Source organism: Nilaparvata lugens, chromosome Y, assembly GCF_014356525.2.
Source record: "Nilaparvata lugens isolate BPH chromosome Y, ASM1435652v1, whole genome shotgun sequence".
NCBI lineage: Eukaryota > Metazoa > Arthropoda > Insecta > Hemiptera > Delphacidae > Nilaparvata > Nilaparvata lugens.
The window spans coordinates 272057-297109 of NC_052519.1; the positions used below are offsets into that span (position 1 = coordinate 272057).

A 25053-nucleotide genomic window follows, 5' to 3' on the forward strand; every position below is an offset into this window, starting at 1 on the left:
TCCAGGTCAACCACCCCCAACCTCAAGGTCATCCAGGTCAACCACCCCAAACCTCAAGGTCATCCAGGTCAACCACACCCACCTCAAGGTCATCTAGGTCAACCACCTTAACCTCAAGGTCATCCAGGTCAACCACCTTAACCTCAAGTCATCCAGGTCAACCACCTTAACCTCAAGGTCATCCAGGTCAACCACACCAACCTCAAGGTCATCCAGGTCAACCACACCCACCTCAAGGTCATCTAGATCAACCACACCCACCTCAAGGTCATCCAGTCAACCACACCCACCTCAAGGTCATCCAGGTCAACCACCTTAACCTCAAGTCATCCAGGTCAACCACCCTAACCTCAAAGTCACAAAAAAAAATTGAATAAAAAAAAATTAAAAAAAAAAAAACTAAAATAAAAAAATTAAAAAAATTAAAAAAAATTTTTAAAAATATTAAAAAAAATAATAAAAAAATAATATAAAAAAAAATTAAAAAAAAAATTAAAAAAAATTGAAAAACACATAAAATCGGAAATAAATAGGAAAAAAGGGAAAAGGGAAAAAAATTCCTTTGGATCCTGAACTGGGGTATAAAAGGAGTTGTTCTGCAAGGAGGTGACATTGTGTCTTGGGCAGTCATGCCGTCAGTACGTGTGTGTGTGATTTCGGCGTATTGGTTTTGGATTACTTCCATCTTTATCAACATCAAGAGTAAGTACCAGTGCATTTATATGATATATATATATATATATATATAGATATATATATATATATATATATATATTAATATATATATCTATATATCTATAGATATATATATATATTATATATTTATATTATATTCATGATTCAACAATTAAGTCCAAAAGAGTAGAATTATGAAGTAGTTTGAGACTGACAATTAAATTCTAAAATGACTTAAATTCGAAAATGACAAGTTTAATTATGAATTAGGTTCCAATACATAGAGTAAATGACATATTCAAAAATGACTAGTGTAATTATGAATTAGGTTCCAATACATACAAGTCAAGAGTTTAATTGTGAATTAGGTTCTTTGAGTTGGTGTTTGTAATCCATCCTAACCTAAAAAACGTATAATCATAAAGTAGATCCGAGACCTCCATTCACATGGTTGTAATCATCCTAACCTAAAAACCGTATAATCACAAAGTAGATCCTAGACCCCCATTCACATTCCCATCCCCACCCCACCTCACCCACCATACGCTCCGGACCATCATCCCTAGAACATAAAACCTACAAACCTCCATCCCGACCCACCCACACACCCGACCCACGATCCTAGATATTGATACTGATTCACTGCCTTCATCCCCCACATCTGTTGATAGTGATATATATAGAGTTGAATACTGCATACCATACTAATACAATATTGTTTTGCATTGTTCCAGATCTCATCACTCTGCATTCAACATGCATGCTGCCAACATTCAAGTCATGCTCTGCCTCATGCTGGCTCTCGGAGCCTATTCACTGGATCCAAAGTATAGGAGTGAAGACTTTCTAGCATCCAGGGAGCATGGACTGGATACATACAACATTTTCCACATCAGGCAATGTCTGATGTCATCCAGCAAGTTCAACCACAACCTTGCAACAATGTACAATGATGTCAGCAACTGGTACTTGAAAATCGCAGGAGAGCATGAAGTGGGGAAGGAACTGTGCCACAAAATCCACTGCGCATATGATCTGCATAACTGTCTCCACCCATCATTCACATCGCTGGATTTCCTTGAAGCAGTTATTACAAAGTCAGTCGAGGTGTGCTCATCCTACTGTCAACATGGGCTGTCAACGACATCTACATCCAGTACTTCAATCAGCAATGGCGCCAGCAGACCCTGAATCACCATGTCCTTGCGGTGATTGCATTTTTGTCATGAGTGCAAGGTGGAGTGTTGAGCCACTCACTATCGCCGCCAGTCGTCCCACTATCGCCACCAGTCATACCACTATCGTCACCAGTCATCCCACCATCACCACCAGTCGTCCCACTATCGCCACCAGTCGTCCCACTATCGTCACCAGTCGTCCCACTATCGTCACCAGTCGTCCCACTATTGTCACCAGTCGCCCCACTATCGCCACCAGTCGCCCCACTATCGTCACCAGTCGCCCCACTATCGCCACCAGTTGCCCCACTATCGCCACCAGTTGCCCCACTATTGCTGCCAGTCAACCCACCACCGCCACCAATCATCCCACCAGCTGAGGCCAAGACGGTTTCAATTTGGCAGTAGCCCTCATCACACCAATCAGTTAATATCGAATGTATTACCATTTGTAATATGATAATAAAGAAATAAACCCTCATTGGCTGATCCACTGTCTAAAACTAACTCTCATGTATGAAATAAACCTCATTTTATGTGTTAACCATTGATTGAGAGTTTCATTAATTCAATGTTCAACACCTCATCCCATAGATAATAATAATAATAGTAGGTCAGAATCTTGCACATCAATATAGATGTTCCCTCTGGTTCAATACTGAAATAGCATATAGTTGAAGCTAGTTAATAGATATCCATTATAGTGTAGTGGTTAGCGGCGCCGCTTTCCATGCTGTAGGTCCTGGGCTCAAACCTTCAGGGGTAGAGATTGATGTAGGGTCCCAATTGATAAGGTAAGTATACAGGGTTGTATACCATTACACCATAATGGATATCTTTTGATATTTTGCATCTTGGTCAACCTATTGCAACATGTCAATAGATATTTCCATTTAAAGCATAACAACCCAATTTCTTATCTATATGAGGAAGTAGGATAATCAATAATAACTAATGGCTCATTACACATAGTATTTATTGGCAAACATATAATCAATCTTCAGTATTGAATAGAATATACAGCTGAAGAATTCTTTCTCCTCGGCTATAATCATTGTTGGTGACATAACGCTCAACTGATGGCTTATTCCTTTCACGAACAATGCATGGTCCATCAACTTCATCATATCCCCCAGTAGATGGCAGTGGCATAGGTATGCGTACAGCCTTGTAGATGCAAATCTCAAAAGCTGAATCACCAGATGTTCCATCCTCCAGCCTGAATCGTTCATCATATCCCCCAGTAGATGGCAGTGGCATAGGTATGCGTACAGCCTTGTAGATGCTAATCTCAAAAGCTGAATCACCAGATGTTCCATCCTCCAGCCTGAATCGTTTCACATGTCCTGTGCTCTCAATTTTTGTAAATCCTGCAAATTTGATCTCCTTTTGACCCAGTCCCAGTAGACATTTAGATTGTTGTCCGCATATAAAATCACACTTGTAGTATTGGTCCTGATTGAGAACACTCAACACAATCTTCACATCCTTATCCCTCAGTTGGGTACCTCGCAAGATTAACAATAGCAGCCATTCTACCCTTATCCAACTTGAAGAAAGATTTTAGCAGTATGCAAGTATCATCAAACATGACAGTGAATTTCATTGCAAGTCCTGGTGGGCAATGACGCATTGCCTTCTTATTGATATTATCCTTGATACTCTTCATAGTTTGCATGAAAACTTTCAGCAGGAAACATTTCACATCAGTGGAGGTCACATGAGTATTTCTCAATGGGTTGTGAAGATCATCACATACAAAGAAAACGTTTCTATCCTTGACTGTATCAACAGCAGCCTGCTGCTTCTGCCTGAGTCGTATGCATGCACAACTATGAGATTCATGATCTGTACAAAACTCTAAATGTCCACTCTCCTTGAAAAAGTCACTCAATGTCATTATACCGTGATAATTCAGTTCAGCTTCAAGCTCACTCACTGCATTAAACAGATAAAGTTCACGTTCACTGTCTGACAACATTGTAAGACTGAGTGCATTTTGTTGTCAGCATCATCTTTTATACTCTGCTTGCTGAGTGGTGGGGGTAACCATTCCTGTTTCAATAGGTCTGATGTAATACAATAGCTCTATGTGAAACATAGTGTGCACTTTACTCAAAGGGGTGAGGAGGAGGATAAATGATAGATCATAGAGTTGATTACAATATTATTTAATGTTATCAATATTGATAATGCAAATGAGTTAACAGCATTGAAAAAATTGCGACAAAAGGTTCTATCTTCTAACAAAGTTTTATTAATCCATCCATGTAGAGCAATAACAATTTTCAATGAGCAAAATAGTTGTGTATTTGACAATCCATCAATGTTGCTGACATTGTTGGTTGACCAATCTCAAAACGTTGGAGATGATAGCTTGTTCCACACCATGTCGATAACGTTGAGTAGATGATGTTCCGGGCAGTATATACCATCAATCTTCTTGATCAGCAACTCCAAATCAGGCATAGCAGGAAAGGAATATGGCGATGATAGGTCCAGGTACTCCACATTGTTCAGTTGTAGAATTGTATCCAGTAGAGTAATCTGCTTATATCCATGGACAAAGATTTTAATTGGACGCTGCTGGTTCTGATCCAACCACCTTCCAACTGTTCCACGCACAATTTCCATCAAAGCTGAATAGGGAAGATGTTCTGTCCCACAGTCTGACCACCTGAGTCCATGTTTAGCTTGATGTATACAGTTGTTGGCGATGATTTGCCTGCTAGTCTTGAGCAGAGACTCAGAGTAGGGAGGCTTGAAAAAGTAGTGATGAGTAGTCACATGATGCTCATCATCCTGCTCCAGGATAGCCATCTCCTTCACAATAAACTTGTTGTCCAAACCTTCAAAACCTTGAAAGTTCATCAGGTATAGTGGTAGTGGCCCAAAAATGTTTTCTGCTCTACTCGATGACCAGTCATCTACACCACTTTCTGCTGTAATGTAGGAGTCGTCACCATTGAGTCCAGTTGTACTTGTAGAGGCATCTTTCATCAGCGGTCGCCCACCAATAACACAAACCACACTCCTCCTCCTCCTCATGCGAAGACAGCTCCCCCTCCTCCATAAAGAGTCCTTTGTATCTGTCATGACTGGCTCATTCATTGTCTCGAGCTCAACTGAGCAATTTATTGCTGTACACTGACTATATATCTTTTTATACTGATAGTACAAGGCCTGACATGGCCGATACTCTTTAGTCATCTCATGAATCATCATACAGTAGGCAGTTGTATTACCTGGATGTTTTCAGATGCTTCAAACTCAATCCTCACATCAATACTTCCAGTTTTGAGTGACTCATTTTGGCGGGAGCAATCAAAAGCAAACAGCATTATTTTTCCATCACCAATGGCATTCTTTTCAAACAGAGGTTGCTTGCACGAGCATTACCATGGTTGTAGACTCCATTGAAAGCTGCATACATGTTGTAGATGCGATTATCATCACCATCAATGCTCTCATATGGGTAGTATCTGTGTTTAAAAACACTCGAACATCCTTCATATTACACTTGTCAAAGCGAGAACTGTTGGCTGCCGCCACACCTTGTCTTGCAGTCTGTAGCCCAACCCAATGTATCGTGGCTTTTCAAGCTGTGATGTCGACTTGACAGTCCATGTATGCTTTCTTGTCTGCGGAAGTTGGATAGGTATACAACTACCAATGTCGAAATGGTATACTGATGGGTGTGTCATTCTGTACAATCTGTAGCAGACGCAGTTTCACATCATCTGCCACTTCCACATGAGGCATTCTCCACAAAAGCTTTGTGATTGCTACATTGGTAGCAGCAACATTCACACAGTCGTGAAAGTTGGGGCTGACCCTCAACACCAGCTCTGTTTCAAATTGAGTAAAATCTGTCTATAGTTCGGCAAAGCCTAGCAGATATCTCAAAGGCACATCCATGATTGTAGTGTCAGCTCCATTGGCGGCAAAACCGGCGAATCCAGTGGTTGAACTAAACTTGTAGCCAGCTCCTTCCATCTTGGTCCACTCATCGCGTTCAAATGTAACAGCATTCTTCATTAGGCTGGTAACTCCAGGATTGCGTATACCATCCACCTCCACACATTGATTTCATAGCGTATCTCTGAAAACACATTGCTGAAGAATCCAGAGACACATGGAGTTCCGGCCACAGCAGCGTTGGCAGCTCCAGTCACAGTATACTCCAAATGTAGATAGCTCTCCGATGGCAGTGTGTAAACATCTTGCTGTTGAATTGGAATCTATATCTCGTCATTGGCATTATAGCTCACAGTATAGGGTGCATGAGAATGGTACTCAAACCCAATGATACTGTTGTCCGATGACGGTCCATTCTGTGTCACATCCAAAACTCCCAGCTTACTATTCTACTCGTATCTGACAGCCTCGTTCTTGCAAATACTTGATGCTCCTAGATGTTAACCTTGTCAAGGTTGAATGCTGAATGAATCTTTCTTTCCTTTTATCTTCTTTTATGAGCAAAGGAGGATGATGATGATGGAGAGAAGAAGAAGAAGGAGGATGGACTGCAGCCTCCATATCCAATCCTCGATTCCACTTTTCAAATAACAGCACCATTTCACTTGCGTTGTCTCAAATGTGAAGCAATATTTATTTCCTCACCTCTATTATTTATAAGACGACCGTACTCGTCGACTACTTGCAGTGTAATGCTACCAATCTGCTTGATGTCTATAGGTAAATAGATTACATTCTGCACAGTCACCACCATTTTATACCCTGGATCAACGTTTGGGTAAAACTCATAGATCACGTGATCTGTAATTCCATTAGAGTAAGATCCAGTCACAATGTTGCAGGTGATGCGTATCACATTAGGCGACTGATTTGTACAGTATTATCACTTCTAGTAGATGTGATGGGCTCTATGAACTGGGTATTGGTGAAACCCAACAGTTTCCCTATTGAATCTTGTGGTCGTAAATCCAGCTTAGCACTGCTCAAAACTATACACTTTAAGGTTGATGGATCTACAGTCACCTGGAAATCAACATCATTTTCCGACAGCCTTTGTGCAAGCAAGTCAGTAATTGTAGAAAATTCAAAGCTACCTGTTGGTAATGATACCTGATGCAGAACCAAATCCTCCTTGTCAACAGTAGTAGCTGGCATTCTCCTTTTAGTCCTTTTAGGCAATACTGTACCATCCTTATCATCATCATCAGACTTGACAGGTTTATGCTTCTGATGTTTAAGCACCTTGCTCCAATACTCTTCAAATCTTGCTTTAGCCATACTCCGTAGCTCATCATGTGTTATCTCTGCACTAGTAACACCCTTCTTAGAAATTCTATTACTTGCATAAAAATGTAGTACATTATTGAAACCTTCCTCAATATTAGGTATTGAGTTGCAACTTGTAAAGCTAATCAGACCAATTTCCCATTCACCACTGCTCACATCAAGTGGTGGATAAAAGTCACTCTTTAGTATTGATGTCCTACCTCCAAAACACAGCATCATTGTTGTTGCCTGCTAAACATACAGTTGCACAATGAGTAGCAATCAGCCTACACTCGTTATTTATAGGGATGGAAATAATGTACAAGAGAGATAGTGAATTATTTATTTATTTTCATCAATCAAAAATTGTAAACACAAATGCCCACAGATGTGTGAGTAAAGATCTTCCTGCTTCTGATCATAGTTGTACTCAATACTCGATGCTGGCTCCAGTCATTTGTGCATATAGTTGATAAACTCCTGTGGCGGTCTCAGTTTGCCAAATCCATCAAAGTAGTGAGACACATCATCCTTCTTCACATAGCACACCCAATGAGTGCCAGCTCCAGTGCTGGTGTCCAGGTTGATAATGCCGCATTCTCTCCTCCAGGGCCCATTCAATGGTAGAGCGTCCCGCACAAACACTCCTCGAAAGTGCTTTAGCTTCAGTCGACATGCATACTTGTAAAGATCAGCATCGGTAAGGGCTCGATCAGGTAGGGCAACTAGCGTCTTCTCTTGCCGCCACATTGACGGCGACGTGCCCCATTTCCCTGCGTCCTGCGCTGTTGTCTCAGGTAGAGTCCTTTACCTTTTTACCAGAACATCACTTTACTTGTTTTTACCACGAGTCTTTGTTGTCTTACGTCTGCGGTGTACTCCTCCACCAAACTTTGCTTTAGCCTTCATGATGCTGGTCACTGCTAGTGCTGCAGCCTTCTCAAGTGCTCCTGCATCTGCAGATTTTACCACACTCAAGCTTGATCTGCCAAAATGTTGTCTGCTACTGCTCTGCTCAATGTATCACTGCTCCTCGAGTAAGCAATGTTGTGCCCTTTATGGTCGCCTCGTGCTTCTCTTTTGGTTGGTAACCCAACGTTTACAGGCTCGATTCAAAGACTCTATTTATACCGGGATCGCCTCGTGCCAACCACTTCTATACTTTGTAACAGGTCCCAGTACTGTAAACCAGGGATGTGAAGTTCAACAGGTAGAATGTCAATTGCCTTGTTCACCAATTTCCAGCACTCTTTTTAACTATTGAACCTGCAACTTTTGCAATTGATGACAGTACCCCTCTTCCCCGGTACTTCCTCTCTCTCTTACATCCAGCCATCTAATGTTTCTTAACGGTTTTAGCAGCTGGTTTTATACTTTTTTTGGTATGGACAATGTTTGTGCGGGTGGTGTTGTAGGAGGGGGTTCCGGTAATCCCATAAGATCTATGAAACGTTTCTTCATTTCATTGGGTGGCAATCCCTTCATAGTTTTAGTTTTTTTCGGATCTAACACAATGTCTAAATACAATCAAAACATTTTACCAGCAAACTCAATCAGCCTCTTCTCAAGATATCGATTGTTCACTCCATCAGTAGGCTTAATTGGATCCATCATATCAGTAAGTATTGAATCATTGAGACTTTTAAATACCTGTGATGTGGTATTGTCCCTTGTCTTTGGCAGCCACATTGAAATCAGTTCTCTACATGTTGAAAAGTTGACAGCATCCCTGTCAGCACGTGGATTTCCCAAATTGGTCAAACGCCTGTAGCGAGCATTAATGTTTCCTATGGAATCCATGACTTGACTGCTATACATAAGCAAAGCAATGTCTCTTATATAGTGAAACTAGTATGCAGGATTAGCAACTATGTAGCTACCTTCTACCAACTCTTCTAGAATTGAAGTGATTTCATTCTCATGTCCAGTGTTGCCAACTGCCTTGGACTGATCCAATAGTTTTAGCCTGTCCACAAGTTCATTGGGATCATTGTAGTAGACGTACTCAATCTTGGTACGGTTGTTTGCCAACATATTGAATGGCGCCACAAGTCCTCTGCCACTGACCTTGCTATATTTGGGTTTAGCATTATTGAGCAGTTTATGGATCACTGTTCTATACTTTGTATCATTTGAGTTTTTACTCTTACCATCCAGATCATGATTTTCCTTATACAAGTTTGTAATGTGTAATATCCGAGTGTATGCCACCTCATCACTAGCCAATGGAGTGATGGGTTTCTTTTTGAAAATGAGTTCACAAAGTCCACGTGTTGCATCGAATCTAGTCATGTTTGAAGGATTGTTAAGTTCAGTCAGAACAATCTTTCTTCCATCACTTCGAAAGGTTAACAGTTTGTTACCCAAATAGTAGTCATTACCAACAACTTCTGGTCCATATGTTTTGTCAGAGCTGCTATCACCACTCATAGCTCTATGGAGATAACGCTTGTCGATCATTGCTTGTCGAATCCTCTTTTGACTGCTGGTTAGTAATGCTTCCTGAGCAGTAGCACCCTCCTCCTCCTCCTCCTCATCCACATCCATCACATCACTTTCATAATCATTGGCACTTGCAGATGGCCACAATTTGCGTGCAGTACTTGAGGTACTTGGAACTGGGCTTACTGCAAAGCTTCTCCAATTCCTTCAAAGGTCAAAGGAGTCTCCTCACCAATTTTGGGCAGACGTCTTACCGCTTGTTTTAGGGGTCGGTACAGCAATGGTGTAGGTGGCGGTGTATGTGGTGCATGATGACCTACAGGAACTGCAAAACGTCTGCGATGTGGGCGTGGCTCTGGAGATTGTTCATGTAGTGGTTGTGCTGCTGCTGCTGCTGCTGCTGGCTGTGGTGGTGGTGGTGTTGCCAAATGCTGATTGAGAACTTCAACTATATTGTCAAGTGGTTCAGTTAGTGGTTTAAAGTGTTTTGCATGCTGCTCCTCTGCCACTTGCCTTCCAAGAGTCAGTTCCTTGTGTTTCCTTTTGATGTTACGTCGCAACTTTGCAATTGCCTTGATGGTTGGTGCAATCTCTTCTACAGTCTTTTGACGGTGTCTATTTCTGGAGACGTCCATCTTGCTCAACGTACCAACATATACTGAAGCTCAACTGACACTATGCATCAACTAAATACGTATCAAGCCCATTCCATTAGCGCCCTCCATTTCTGTCCAATGTCCGATCAATCACTAGGAATGAGTGTGCACCCCCCACTGACCAAACCTTGTTACACATATCCTTAAACTGATCAAAGGTCATGTCAGCACCGACATGATCTCGGTACAAGTGTTTCATGTTTAGCTCATCCTGTTAAAACATGACAAGAAAGTTTGCATTGTCACGAATCAGCTGTTTTGGAATGCGGCTATAGGTCTGTGCTAGATAAAACACATCAACGTCACTGTGTCGGCCTGCACTAAAGTACTTCCTGATGGTATCCTGCTGCTCACAAATCACATCGTCGAAAATAATTATTGAGTTGGGTGGCAGCTCATGCGGGTCGGGTATTTCTTCACTTGTATCACACTCGACATAGTTTATTCCATTTCCTGCAAGTCCTTGCATGATTGTACGGAGCAGCTCATACTTGGACTGGAATGTAGTCTTTGAAAAAAGGTAGATGTTTGAAAATGAATTCCTTTCTCATCAAAAAGCATGTTGAATAGTAGGTTGGTTTTGCCGCAACCAGAAGGTCCACATATAATACATCTCATATGATTGGGGAACAATGGTCCATGACGCTTTTTCTTTGTATCAATTTCCACCAAGCCACACTCCCTAATCACTTTGTCAAAATCGATAACTCTCAACTGGTTTTTCTGTTGCACAACCTGTTTCATCTTACACAAGATCATTCTTATCAATCCATGAGTCGTGACTGGAGCTATATTCTTTCCAACCTACCAACAGTTTATTTCCTCTTTTCCTCAACACTTTTTCAACTTCGAAAACACTGGGCACTTTTGTCTTTACAATTTCTTCAGAATAGAATCCTCCTTCAATGGGTTCACCTCTATAGTCCTCCAATTCATAGGTTACAGGCACTGTAGGTCGCACACGTCTTACTGTGAACAGTTCATTAGTCCAATTGGCTAGATATACCTTGTCAAACGTCTTTTTATACTTGCTGATTCTCACTTTATCACCAGGCTCAATACTCTGACTGGGAACTGGATAAAACTTGTTTTGAGGTTTGCTGACCAACTTTTCCTTATATTCTTGCCTTTGTTTGCTGAGCCTGGAAAGCAACAGCCTCTCATGCTTCTTGCTCTTAACGTCAACTTGCCGCATACCTGTCGTTCAATGGACCCGTTGATTATACTCTTTCAAGAGTGAGGTTAGGATGCCTGTCCACAAATAGGCTCCTTGTTCAGTAAACTTTGTCCACATAAGATGTTTGAGCGATCTATTGAAACGTTCAACTATAGATGCTTTCTTATCAGAAAAAGTTGAATAATGATTGATGCCATACTTTTGCATAAGCTGTTGAAACTTACTATTAAACCATTCCTTTCCGTCATCAGTTTGCAAATTCTTCATGGGATTCTGCTCAAATATAGGCTGCATTGCCTTAACCACTTCATCAGCTGACTTGCTTTTAATTGGTATAGCAAAAGCAAACTTACTAAGACAATTGATTATTGTAATAATATCTATAGCGTTTGTTCTGTCTTGCATATGGTAGCATCTCTACAGATCAGCCTGATAAAGATCATCAAGACCTTTCACAGTAACCATTCGTGAAGGGAACCTCCTATGAGCCTGCTTGTGCAGCTCTCTCGCTATAACAGTCTTATCCATACTGACTAATAAAATCTATGTCATCAACTTTAAATAGTCTATCATGCTAATCCAAACATTCTCCATATCCTGTGGAAGAGGATAGAGATTGCAACTTTTTTCTTTCCATAACCTCTACACTTTGATAGTGCAGGATGTGAGACGCCTTGTACTCTTACTTCTACATGATTCAGAGGTTTGAGCAATAAGAGACAGTTGATTTGATATGATTATATTGTAGTCATACTCTAGTACACATTAGATACAAAGAATATTATCAGACATATATAAATAACATCTCAATCATCAAGGTTTAACAGCACATAGTCAAATAATGGTCCTAAATTAGTACACATTTCACAAAATGCATAGCTATAAGGAAAGTTCAGATCATCATCTGTCTATTGTGACAAGGATGAGTGTAGCTGTTGGGAATGTTGAAGAATCACATCAGCAAAATTCTCGAAAGTTCCAAAAGGATCATAATATCCTTCTCCAATGTTGAATAGTGGCTCAACACTCCACCTTGCACTCATGACAAACATGCAATCACCGCAAGGTCATGGTGATTCAGGATCTGCTGGCACCATTGCTGATTGAAGTACTGGATATAGATGTTGTTGACAGCCCATGTTGATAGCAGGATGAGCACACCTCGACTGACTTTGTAATAACTGCTTCAAGGAAATCCAGCGATGGGTGGAGACAGTTGCATATGCGCAATGGATTGTTGACACTTCCTGGCATGAGGTATGACGTCACTTTTCAAGCAATTTTCTCAAAATGCTGTACTGGGATGCATCACCATCTATTTTATAGCATATCAGCAAGCTCATCATTTGATAAGGGACGTGACCGTTTAGCAGGGATAGTACTGCTTCCTGACTCATTGACTTTATCAATGAGCTCATCATGTGATGAGGAATGTAACCGTTTAGCTGTCGTAGTACTGCTAGCTGCCTGAACCTTGGGAATTTCTTGAGAGTCAATCATCTCTTCCTCCTCATCCTCCTCCTCCTCATCCTCCTCCTCATCCTTCTCATCAATGTGTGCTAGAGTGGGGATCTTGTAATGTCCATGTGCAAGAGTTGTAATTCCATCATCTAGAATATACCTCTTCTCATCAGCTTTGCTCAATGCCTCCTTTCTCATGACTTGGGTCATGATCTGATGTTTCCTAGTACCAAACATCACTTGTTCTCTATAGATATCCTCATCATCATATAGACAATCTAGATAGTCTTGGAAGCCTATGTAACGTTCAGCATCTGGACGCATTTTTGAGAGTTCTCGCCCAAGTATTGGTCTCCTCACTCCTTTAGCTTTCTTTATCAATCGACTTGTCAGCTGATTTTGATCACTATTGTAACACCTACAGGCATATAGCTTCAATCATAAGCCCACATACTCAAGTGGCGCTCGGCCATCATATTTATCTTTAAACTTGCCAAGCACCATTTTGTTTGCATCTGAGTAGCATGGGTGCTCTGCAGGGTACTCTGAGGTGTCAAAGGCATCTTTCAGTTGTTGGTTGTTGATGATGTCATTGTACATGTCCTCTGTCTTGACAAGGTAGAATAAGCTATCAGTATCTTGATATGGGAGTTGAAGACGGTCCTTGTAGATGGGCTTCATGATGTTATAGTGGAATTCATACATGAGGGTTTTGCTGATGTCGAGCACTGATAACCCTATGTAGATGGGCTTATTGAGCTCCACTTTCTCTTTATGCATCGTAACAGCACGAATATTCTCGCCAAAGATGATGCAGTCCTTGTACACTGGTCGAGCAGTTTCTTTAATCGCTTCTCGTCATTCACTAGCTCCATACTCACCCTTTTTCGCACATTTTCCATTGTCTTGCCAAAAACTGCGTTGTTCATAAGTTTGAAGAAATTTTTCTCAAACTTATTCTTCAACTGCTGTCGAAGTCTGGTGTTCAGCATGATGTAGGGTGCTAGGAAGTCCTCCTGCTCAAACCACACACCTCGATAAACTTTAGTGATTTTCAATCCATGTTGTACTGCCTGTTTTAGGGTGCGGTAATGACATACATATCGTTCACGGTTGCTTAGAGCTGTCATGAGCTGTACATGATTAGATTTAGGAGTTTTTTTGTTCTCTGCCAGGAATGGGAAGTCGTTATGCTCATCATGCAATTCAGAAGGGTACTCAATGTCCACCTCCAAGATGTAGCCAATCTTTTGAACATCTCCAACACCCTCAATACCTCTGCTCACCCCCTCCAACTCATCTTTCTCCATCCACTGGAATTTCCGGCATGGAAGTGGTTGGCACATTGCCCAGCCATACAGGTTGTTCGCATCTGTGTACAAGAGATATGATGTAGGCTTCTCGGGGTCAATAGGCGCTCCTGTGTAGGCATTGTTGGCTACAGCATGATGGTGTATACAATTTGTTATTCCTTCTCTGATACCTTGCTCGATGAGCATGTACATGTCATAGTCAGTAAGGAGCTCAAGCTCGACTTTAGTATATTTCAGCATGACATCAAAGGGAAAAGCCTGGAGATGTAAAGTAGTGAGCACAATCCAAATCATAAGTCTTCATGCATACATCGCGGAAGCTCTCAAAGACATCAGCCAACAGGAGAACATCTGTTTTCAAGTATAGGTCACTGTATTCTCCCAGAGTTCTACAACTGAATTGGTTCCACACAGTTTGAGCATGTTCATAATCATCATTGCTAACACTCCTATCAACCAGCTTGCTGAAAAATGCCTCTTTGGGTGGTAGCAATGTTTCTTCGAGTTTCTGCCATGAATCACAGTAGTCATATGGAAACACTTCTTTCCTTGAGACAAGGCTCAATTTGTTTCCAAACACCTTGGCAGTATGTGGCAGCACTTTGGACAAGTCTTCTGGATTCGATGCTGATTTGACTAGGTTGGTGACCAGATTGTCTAAACTATCAGGCATAAACCGGAATGTATCGATGAATCCAAGGTGCATTTTTGGAGATATTTGTTTGGTGAATGATATATACTTTTCGGATGAATTTGGGATGACAGACAGCCGATCCTTATCTCTACCCAGCTCTGGAATAATGAGGTGTGTATCGTAGTTGGAAGAGTTGTGGAGAAACACTGGTATGAATGATTGTCGCTCTCGCTGCAGGTTGCATTTACGGCATAATGCATTCCGGTAGATACCAGTTATATGACAATGGTCATACACCTTATCTTTATTGAACCGTTCATTGCAGGCCTCGCAGAAATCAGCTGCATTATGTCATTCTTTCTCTCTTTTGGTTAGTGGGAGCAACTTCACCATTCCAGCCACGGCACCGCAGATGACCCTACAGGACGTCATTCGAAGCCTGGGAACTTTAAAAATATTCAGCTCACTCGACCTACGGATGTGATACTGGCAGGTACCACTCGCACCCCAGTCTCGACCTTACACGGCCTTCACCACTCCCTACAGCGAAAAGCTACAATTTAAGGTCATGCCTTTCGGCCTACGAGATGCACCCAGCTGCTTCCAATCCATGATGGACAAGGTACTGAGTGGATACGTTGACAAGTTCTGCTACGCTTATCTCGACGACATCATTGTGTACTCGGATACCTGGGAAGAACACTTACTGCACTTAGTCTTGGAGGTTGGCAGGCCTGCCTGTAGTGAGAAGTTGGTGGTGAAATCGTGTCTCCAATTAGTGGTGTTTTCTTTCGATAAATGTGATTTTCATGTATCCAAAAGGGTATTAGCATTTTTATTCAAGTGTTACTTCTTAGTGTGCTTTGATATTTTGATCCTGGAAACTGTAAGTAATTTATTATATGTCTATGTATTGTATCTTGATCGGAATTGGAGGTTGGAATTTTTGAGCGAGTGATGGATTTTTGAAGACAGGTTGACCAATAGAGAATTTTAAAATTTACCTTACAGTATATTATTACTTTATCACTAGTTTGTTTTTCGGATGTGCCTTTATCGTCTTGATAAGAATCGTTGAACGACTGGTTCTGATTGATATTGGTACGAACTCTAAAGATAACAGGTTCTCTCAAATAGAGCATTTTTTCCTTTTGAATCGTTTTAATTATTTATTTCAATAGTTTCGACTGTTTTTCTAGTCTTTCTGCTAGTTCAGTCTTTTTCACGTGATAGAGTACAAATTTGTCAGACTTTCTTCTCACTTGATTTTCGGCTTTCACTCATTGAATAAACTTATTTCAACCAACTGGGTTGTGTACATTTTTGGTTGTGAGGCGAATTGTCATTTTTTGTGAGTATCAGTAGTCCTTGCAAATATTGTGCTTGGGTGAATTTCAATGTAAACTCAGCACAACTTTGCTCTGGATTTGTTTAGTCAGGCTTGGTCTGCTGATTGACAGAGCACGCGCGACTCTACATGTGCTGTGATTTTCATACACTGTTTGAAAGTGAGCCCGACTAGAGTAATTGAAATATAATTTTATTTGAGAAGAAATCTTCTGACTGGTAAAATATTGAATAGAGAATTATTGATTAAAGTTTAATAGAATATAGCATATCATAATATTAAATACTATATTAAAGTTTTGTAGATCTTTCCTCTTCTTTTTAAAGTTTATTATCTAAAACAAGGACTATAATAATTCAAAACAATATAAGTGAGTGATTATACTACTTTAATTTAAATTCATTTCTATCAACTCACTCAAATTTACTATTTGGCAGTTTAATAATTATTAATTATAAATTTTAAATTGCAACTAGATTATCACATCTCCAGAGATATTATCTATATCTTTTCTCACCCTATTTATCTTCGCTATCCTTATTCACCGATTTATAAATAAATGTCCTCGCTAAAAAAATATCGCAGCTATTAGACTACACCCAAAATAACTCACGATTTTTTCAATTTTTATAAAACCCTATAAACTATCATGACAATATTAACGTACAAAAATTCTAGGAATGGATTAGGAGTTTATTATGGAAATCAATGCTACAGAAAAAGTCATCCGCTGATTAACGGTGACGTGGTGTGGAAATGCAGTAGTAAGGGTTGTTCAGGTTCCATTACAACCGACGCAATGCTTGATAAAGTAAAAATAAGTGTGAAGCATGTTAAGCATACAGTACCCCCGGTCCCAACGAATTTCACAAATGTTCAGGCAAAAGGGAGGTTAATTGAGCAACTAGACAAAGTAGTAAACAGTACACAAAGATTGTCACTCGACTCCAAATAAATAGTAGACAAAAGAGTAAGCTAAATGACGCAGAATGTCAAACAGACGATTTGATACTCAAAGAGAAGGAGGAACTCACTGCGCGCATAGATGAGTTACTCTCTCAAAGAGATGCACTCATTGAGGAGATCAGGAAATGAAAATACTTGATAGTAGTTTATCTCTAAACAATAATGATGTAGGAACGCAAACTGAACTGGATACAAGTTCTCAAAGTGTTAATACGCAAACCGAAACATCTTACAGACTGACGACTAGTAAATGCAAGGCAGATTGTGATAGTTTAGAAATAGTTGGTATCCGAGAGCAAACAATAAAAATTTTAAATGATAATAATAATTCTCTCCATAGAGAAATTCAAGAAATGGAACTCGAGATAAGGAAAAATTACGACAGAATAAATACTGTAATGGAAGAAAACTATAAATTGAGAGATATTGTATCAAGTTTCACCAATCGAGTCGATGAACTTAAAAACAAGCGCAATTGGGAACTCAAGAATTCAGACCATAAAATTAATGAAACGCAAGATTGGAAAAGAAAAGTGCTTATTTTCTCGGATAGCCAAGGCCGTGATCAGGCAACATATTTGAACAATACGTTGACAAACAATTTCTTGGTGTCTGGTTTCGTGCTTGGGGGTGCGAAAATTTCACAGATAGTGGATGCAGTTCTGAGAAGCAAGGAGGTGGCTAATCTGAACGACAATGACTTGGTGATAATTATAGGGGGTACAAACGACGTGAATTTGAATTGGGATGAAAATTAGAGCATTTCGACAGCAAATATGTAGACTTCTTGCTCTGTCAGTAAAAACAAATATTGTCATCGGAACAATTCCATATCGATATGATTTGCCCAATTCATCGACCATTCATTCTTCAATTAAAAATATCAATGCAGGATTAAAGAATATCGCACGTAATAAAGCGACAGTACTAGATATGTGGAATCTGAAAGCTTGTGAACATACACGTCACGGACTACACTTGAACAGGAGGGGTAAATCAGTAATCGCTAGAAGACTAAAAGATATAATAATGAAACCGAGACAAGTAACAGTAGATACTCCAGACATTATTTACGAGCGGATGAGTGTGTCACAGAGTATGAAAGTGACGGAAACTAACCAGAGTGGGGAAATGGAGATTCCAGTTGTGGAAAATAGAGGCACAAGAAACATTAAAAGTTTTTTAGAGAAAGGACCGGTAGCATCAATAGCATTTGATTTACGTAAAAACTTCAGAAAAACTAAAACAAGATAAAAAAGATAATCTCTTCAATTTAGTCCATTATAATATTAGAAGTTTAAAAAACAAGACAGACGAACTAGCAATTCAACTTGAAAATATAAAGAAAAATGATAAAAAAACCCGAATTGACTTTTTGTGCCTATCAGAAACCTGGCTTCAGAATGATAACTCAGTGAACATTAGTAATTTTAACCTCATTTCATCAAAAAATAGGACCGATAGACAAGGGGGCGGAGTGGCAATTTATGCAAGAGAAGGCATACTGGCTAATAAACTAGATATTAAACAGGCAGAGGGCAATGATTTTGAAGTGGCAGTGGCAGTGCACACAAAATGTGCGATTGTATGTATATATAGACCGCCCAATAATGATTACAAAAATTTTACTGACAAACTGGAGGAAATTCTCTCAAAAATTACAAATAGATTTGAGAGCTGTATAGTGCTCGGTGATTTCAACGTAGACTTCATGGTGGATTCAAATAGAAGAAAGACACTGGAATCTTTATTTGAGGCATACGGTCTAAGAGGATTGGTTAAGAGTTGCACAAGAATAACAGAGACATCCTCAACGTTGATTGATAATTGTTTCGTGACGCCAATGATTGAGACTAATATGTAGATGTAATAGAATTAGGACTTTCCGACCATTGTGCTCAAGTTGTAAACTATAAATTGGCAAACACGGATGGTAATGATGGACACCTTTTCTCATCACGATGTTATTCAGGAAATGCGAAACTAAAATTTCTAAGACGACTTGCTGAAGTAGACTGGTCAATGGTGTTTAATAGTGGAAATTCGGTTGATGAAAAATTCAATAATTTCTTGAGCGTATATTGTCGAGCATTTAGTGAATCGTTCCCAATTGTTTATCGGAAGAAGAAAAATGACAATAAGAAAATAAAGTGGACTTCACCGCTATTAGAGTTCATTTGTGAAGCTAAAAGAGATCTTATACTTCTTGCGAGAAAATTTCCAACCGAAATAACATACAAGGATAGGCTGAAGGACATGTCGCGGCTTATAAGACATTTAATTGTTTCATCAAGGCAAGCGTATGCAGAAAGAGTGTTTGCGTCGTCAGAAAATAAATCGAAACTAATTTGGAAGTTAATAAAAATGGAGACGGTCGCAAACACCGTGAAAAAGAATTATCCTAAAACTATTAATGGTGTCGAAGTCTGCTCGATTGATCTCATACCAGATAGGATAAATGAGTATTTCATAAATGTTGCCGATCAAACTACGCACTCAAACTTATCGTTCAAGCCTTTGCTATCAAATCGTATGTACGTAGGCGCCACCTTAGATAGATTTCCTAAATTTTCAGAGGAGGAGGTTTCTTCAGCCTTGAAAAATGTCAAGAGCAAAATGTCGAGTGGAGTGGATGATATTCCAAGCAGTATATTGAAGGAGTGTTTCGAGCCAATAAGAAGTATAACAACAAAGCTTATCAATTTATCATTCAGCTCAGGAACGTTTCCTTGTCAATTGAAGGTGGGGAAAGTTATTCCAGTTCATAAAAAAGGATCCACTTCAGAAGTAAGCAACTTTCGACCAATATCAGTCACGAGCTCATTTGCTAAGTTGTATGAGAAATTGGCTATAACAACCGTTGCAGAGCACCTTGAAGTAAATGCAATTCTCTCTTCAAGTCAGTTCGGGTTTCGACACGGAAAGTCGACTATCGATGCCATTAATAACTTCCTTTGCCGAATATACAAGTCACTGGATACTGAAAAAAAGGCTTTGGGTTTCTTTATCGATTTCCAACGAGCATTCGATAGTATTGAGCACGATATTTTGATAGAGAAGTTGCGACATTATGGTTTTAGAGGTTCAGCACTAAAATGGCTGAAATCATTCACAACGGATAGATTGCAGATTGTAGAAATTGAAGACACAAAACAGAAAATAGTGAATCATAAATACAGATCGAAAGCTTGCCAGATAAAGAGAGGAGTACCACAGGGGACAGTTCTCGGTCCTGTATTATTTTCATTGTTTATAAATGATTTACCCAGTAATGTACCTGTTGCCAGTAGTGTTCTATTTGCAGATGATGCGAACTTTCTTGTTGTCGGAAATAATCTGCAGCAACTTCTAAGGCAGGGAGAGCTCGTCATAGAAAGCATCGAGAATTGGTGCAGGGCAAACAGACTCAAAGTCAACGTGGAGAAGACCTGTTTTGTCAATTTTTCAATAATTAATGATTCCAACCGCCCTGCATTCCCTAATTTACTGGATTTCAAGATGGATTCGAAAGAAATCAAACACAAAGGTGCTTGTGGCTTTCTGGGAATTGAGGTTGATGCTTGTTTGAGGTGGAACAATCATGTTGACGAAGTTGTGAAACGACTGAGCAGAGCGACATTTGCTATCTCAAGATTAACGTTGAATATGAACAAGAGCGTAGTGTTCGCGGCTTATTATGGATACTTCCAACCTCTACTGACATACGGCTTGATATTCTGGGGCTCTTCAACTGGACTCGGCAGAGTATTCAGATCACAAAAGCGAGTAGTCAGGATGATGCTTGGGAAACCTCCCAGAACCCCTTGTAGGCCCCTGTTCCAAAGCGCCAGAATTCTCACTCTTCCCTGTCTATACATACTCGAGGCTGCACTACATGGATTTAAACATAGAGCTTCCTGGGCTAGAGGATCGGACATTCATAGCTACAACACGAGGTCTAGGAATGCTCTAAGACTGGATGTACATAGAACTTCGTTTTTCCAAAGTAGTCCTGATCACATGAGCAGAAAAATATTGAATTCTCTCCCACCTATATTATCTACAATTGAATCCAAAGTTTTGTTTAAGAATAAATTGAAGAACTGGCTAATAGAAATGTGTTTTTACAGTGTGGTGGAACTTTTTGATCAGAGAGGTGCTTAAAATGTTATTTGCGATTATTTACGATGGTATTCACATCACATATGTATAAATGTATTTATTATGTTATCTTACATTTAAATTTGTGAATTCTCATGAAATTGAAATTTATATAGTCTATTATGTATGACGACTGTGAAACATATTTGATACAATATGTAAATGCAGAGAATAAACTATTCTATTCTATTCTATTCTATTCTAGTCAAAGTGTTTGAACGGTTAAATCTATACAATCTCTCTGTCTCAGCAGCAAAATGCCAGATCAGCCACAAGCAACTTGAATACCTCGGTCACATAATCACCTCCGAGGGCACCAAGCAAAACCGCAGGCTATCCTAGCTGTGACTTCTGCCCAACCACCCACCACCAGAAGAAACTGCGAGAATTTCTTGGGTAGTCGGCTGGCTACGAGAATTTTTACCCAACGCCGCTGACGTTTGTGGCCCTTGTCTAAGCTACTTAGCACGAAGACACAATGGAAATGGTCACCAACAGAAGAGACAGCTTTCCGCCGCCTACAAGCATTGACCGCCAACATCCAACCACTCTGTCGACCAGATTTCTCCAAGACCTTCATCCTACAGACAGACGCCAGCAAGGTCGGTATAGGGGCTGTCCTATACCAAGAAATCAACAATGACCGTAAGGTGATTGCATACGCCAGTGTCAAGCTGAACCACACGGAACAACAGTATCACAGTAACGAACAAGAGTGCCTTGCGGTTGTCTGGGCAATAAAGCCATATCGCCCTTACCTGGAAGGCAGGCCATTCATACTCTGTACTGACAATAAGGTTACAAGGTTATAAGGTTACCTGGTTACAAACTGCAAAGGACAGCCGCGCCAAACTCACTCGATGGGCCCTGCTCCTACAAGAATTTGACTTCACCCTAGAACTCTGCCCAGGTAAAGAGAATCAGTTCGCCGATGCACTGTCATGGCAACCCGACAACGAAAAAGTTGAGCAGTAATACTGTTAACCGTCGGTGCTGGTCGCTGGGCGTGTCTTCTAGTAACTTGTCAACCAGGTGAGTGTCCATCTCTACTGAAACTGGTGGTTGCGCTATCCAGAAGATTGTATCTCGCTGCGTCTTGCTGTAGATTAGCCTGTCTTGCTCAAAGTCAAGCACTGCCTTATTCTCCCGAAACCATGGTTGTCCCAAGATGATGTCTTCGCGTAGGTCAGGTAGACCTAGGAAGGGAATATTTTGAATGTGCTGTTGGATCTGGAGTTCCAGATGTCCTTGTATGGCCGTTTCGCAGCTAGTGGGACGGTTGGCCAGCAGTACAGGTAGCTTCAGCAGTTGGATCCGTGTACCGTGGTCGAGGTGAGCAGCTCTCACAAAGTTGTGCATTGCGGCTGAATCGAGTAGAGCGTGTAGTTGTTCACCTGCGAGGATGACAGGGATCAGGGGTAGAGTCTGTCCGTCTATCTGGATCACGGCTAGGTTCGGTGCTTGGCTGGGCGGAGGGCTGGTGATGTGGTTGTTGACTACTGGGGCGGCAGTGTTGGTGACCTTGTCAGTGACTGCGGCCAGGGCAGTGTTGGTGACCTGGTGGCTGACTGCGGCTGGGGCAGTGTTGGTGACCGGCTGGTTGACGGCGGCTGGGTCAGTGTTGGTGACCTGGTGGCTGACTGCGGCTGGGGCAGTGTTGGTGACCTGGTGGCTGACAGCGATCCCGGTAGGTGGCGGGTGCGTGTGGGTCACAGTTGCATGTTCCTCCCCAGGCTGGTGGTCGATGACGCGCTCATCATCGGCTGGTGATGCTGTCCTCTCGCGGGCCAGTAGAGGCGCGGCTGCTGGGTGCTGTGGAGAGTCTCTGTCAGCCGGGAAGAGCAAGGGGTCTTCGGTGACATTGGAAGGAGACTTAGCGACGCTATCAGGGTCTACGGTGGCGTGACGGGTAGGCGATCGATCCGTTGTGAGTGAGACGGTCATGAGTGACGGCTGGGTGGTTGACGCGCAAGGGTGTACCGGACGCGGTTGCTGTTGTGAGATGGTGACCCGGGTGACAACTGGTACTGGGTCATTCTTGATAGCCCGTGGAGGTGCGGCTGCTAGGTACCGTGGAGAGTCTCCATCAGCCGAGAAGAGCAAGGGGTCTTCGGTGACGTTGGAAGGAGGCTTGGTGACGCTGGCAGGATCCACGGTGGCGTGACCAAGGAATGACTGGCTGGCCGGTTCGGTGACGGTTATCACTTGTAGTTGGGGTGGTGACCTGTGAGGCTGGTGCTGCGGGTCTTGCACCTCATTGTTAGTGTAGTGGACTCCTACTTTCCGTGCTGGAGGGGTGGAGTTCGAGTCTCTCCAGTATCGCCGTTTCCCTGCCGTTTCTTCGCGAGTTCTGGGCAGTCGCGATGAAAATGCTTGGCCGGGCAGTAATGACACTGAGGAAGCTGGTTGTAGTTGAACCTCGGCGGCGGCTCTCGATGGGGTGGCCCTGCGGGTGCCGTAGGTTGAGGTGGCTTATATTTTGGTCGACTGTTGAGGTTGGTTTCCAGGTCGTTGGCGATCATGATCAGCTCTTCATAGTTCGTGGGACGAGCAGCTCGAACAAGGGTGCGAAGCTCGGAACTCAGCTGACCGATGAGCAGGGCGATCACCTCGTCTTCAGCCAGGTTGGTTCCTAAGCGCTGCTGTAGTTGGAGCTTCTGACAGATGAATCGCTCCACTGTAAAATGTAAAATGTAAATTCTAAATTTGTAATTTATAATTTTTCGGAATTTGATATAGGTGACATGTTCATGATGTCGACACTGATTTTGAGGTGGGGCTTTGCTCTGTACTTGTTAGGTGTCTCTCTAAAAAATGGTGGCTGGCTATGTGTTCTAATTTTGTGTTCTCTGAATATTTTTCTGTTTAATTGATTTTTAATGTTTTAAATTGAGTTTTGAACAGTTTTATGGTGTTCTAATTTTGTATAAATTGTTTTGTGTGTCTTCAAGCCTATAGCCATTGTTTTTCAACTATATAAATGGATAAGTATTTAGCTTGTAATGATGCTAGATGCTTAAGTGTGTAAGGTATTGTTTTGTGGATTTGTGTTGTATATTGCCAAAATTCTTCTGAAGATTATAAGTTGGTTAGCTCTGAAAACTAGATTTCTCATTCATAAGCAATAGATCCATTCATAGTTTATCAAGAATCTACCATTTTGGAGCCGATAAATTCCTTTAGGTTAAGAGGTGTGAAATGCTATCCAACCTATTTAGGAGAAATTGGTAGCACAGCAAATGGTACGCCCTGGTGTGGGACTCAAACTACAAAATATATCCCTGGTTATGAAAAATTATTAGTAGGCTGATGTCTTGATAGGTTATGAATGGTATGCTGCTGAATGGGAGGTCAGTTCTGGAGTGGTCAAGTTTTAATGAATAGATATCAGTGCATATTACAAAATTGCAAACATTAAAAATGATCTGAATCTTATAGCGTTCTTAACACAAGTTTGATGAGCAAAATGCTAGGTTTGATGAGCAAAATGCTAGGTTTGATGAGCTAAATGCTAGGTTTGATAAGCAAAATGCTAAGATTGATAATTTGAAACAATATCAAAGTGCTAGGTTTGATGATATGAAGCAAGAATCTGCTAGCATAAGACTAGAGCAGGTTAGTATAAATACCTTCTATTAAAAGATACACATGAAACATTGATAGATAATCATGAAGATGAAAGCAAATTGAAGCAGGATGATAGTAGTGTTGAGATACAAGATCAATTATTTCAATTTTCAGATAATGTAGGCCTATACAGAAAAGAGATGAATATGGTTTTTATTGTGTGTTTTTAATGTCAACTTACCAATGTACCGC

At 41.0% G+C, this 25053-nt stretch overlaps 1 protein-coding gene across 1 annotated transcript; it reads right to left on the reverse strand.

Moving 5' to 3' along the window:
* Window positions 1-10940: 10940 nt before the first annotated feature.
* Window positions 10941-11390, reverse strand: LOC120355157. Its single transcript, XM_039443480.1, has one exon. The coding sequence runs from the start codon at window positions 11388-11390 to the stop codon at window positions 10941-10943; it is 450 nt and encodes a 149-aa protein (XP_039299414.1).
* Between the last annotated feature and the right edge of the window lie 13663 nt (window positions 11391-25053).

Bases quoted from the DNA above. Each gene is read 5' to 3' on its own strand.
- LOC120355157 (XM_039443480.1), bottom strand. From the start codon at position 11,390: ATGCGGCAAGTTGACGTTAAGAGCAAGAAGCATGAGAGGCTGTTGCTT.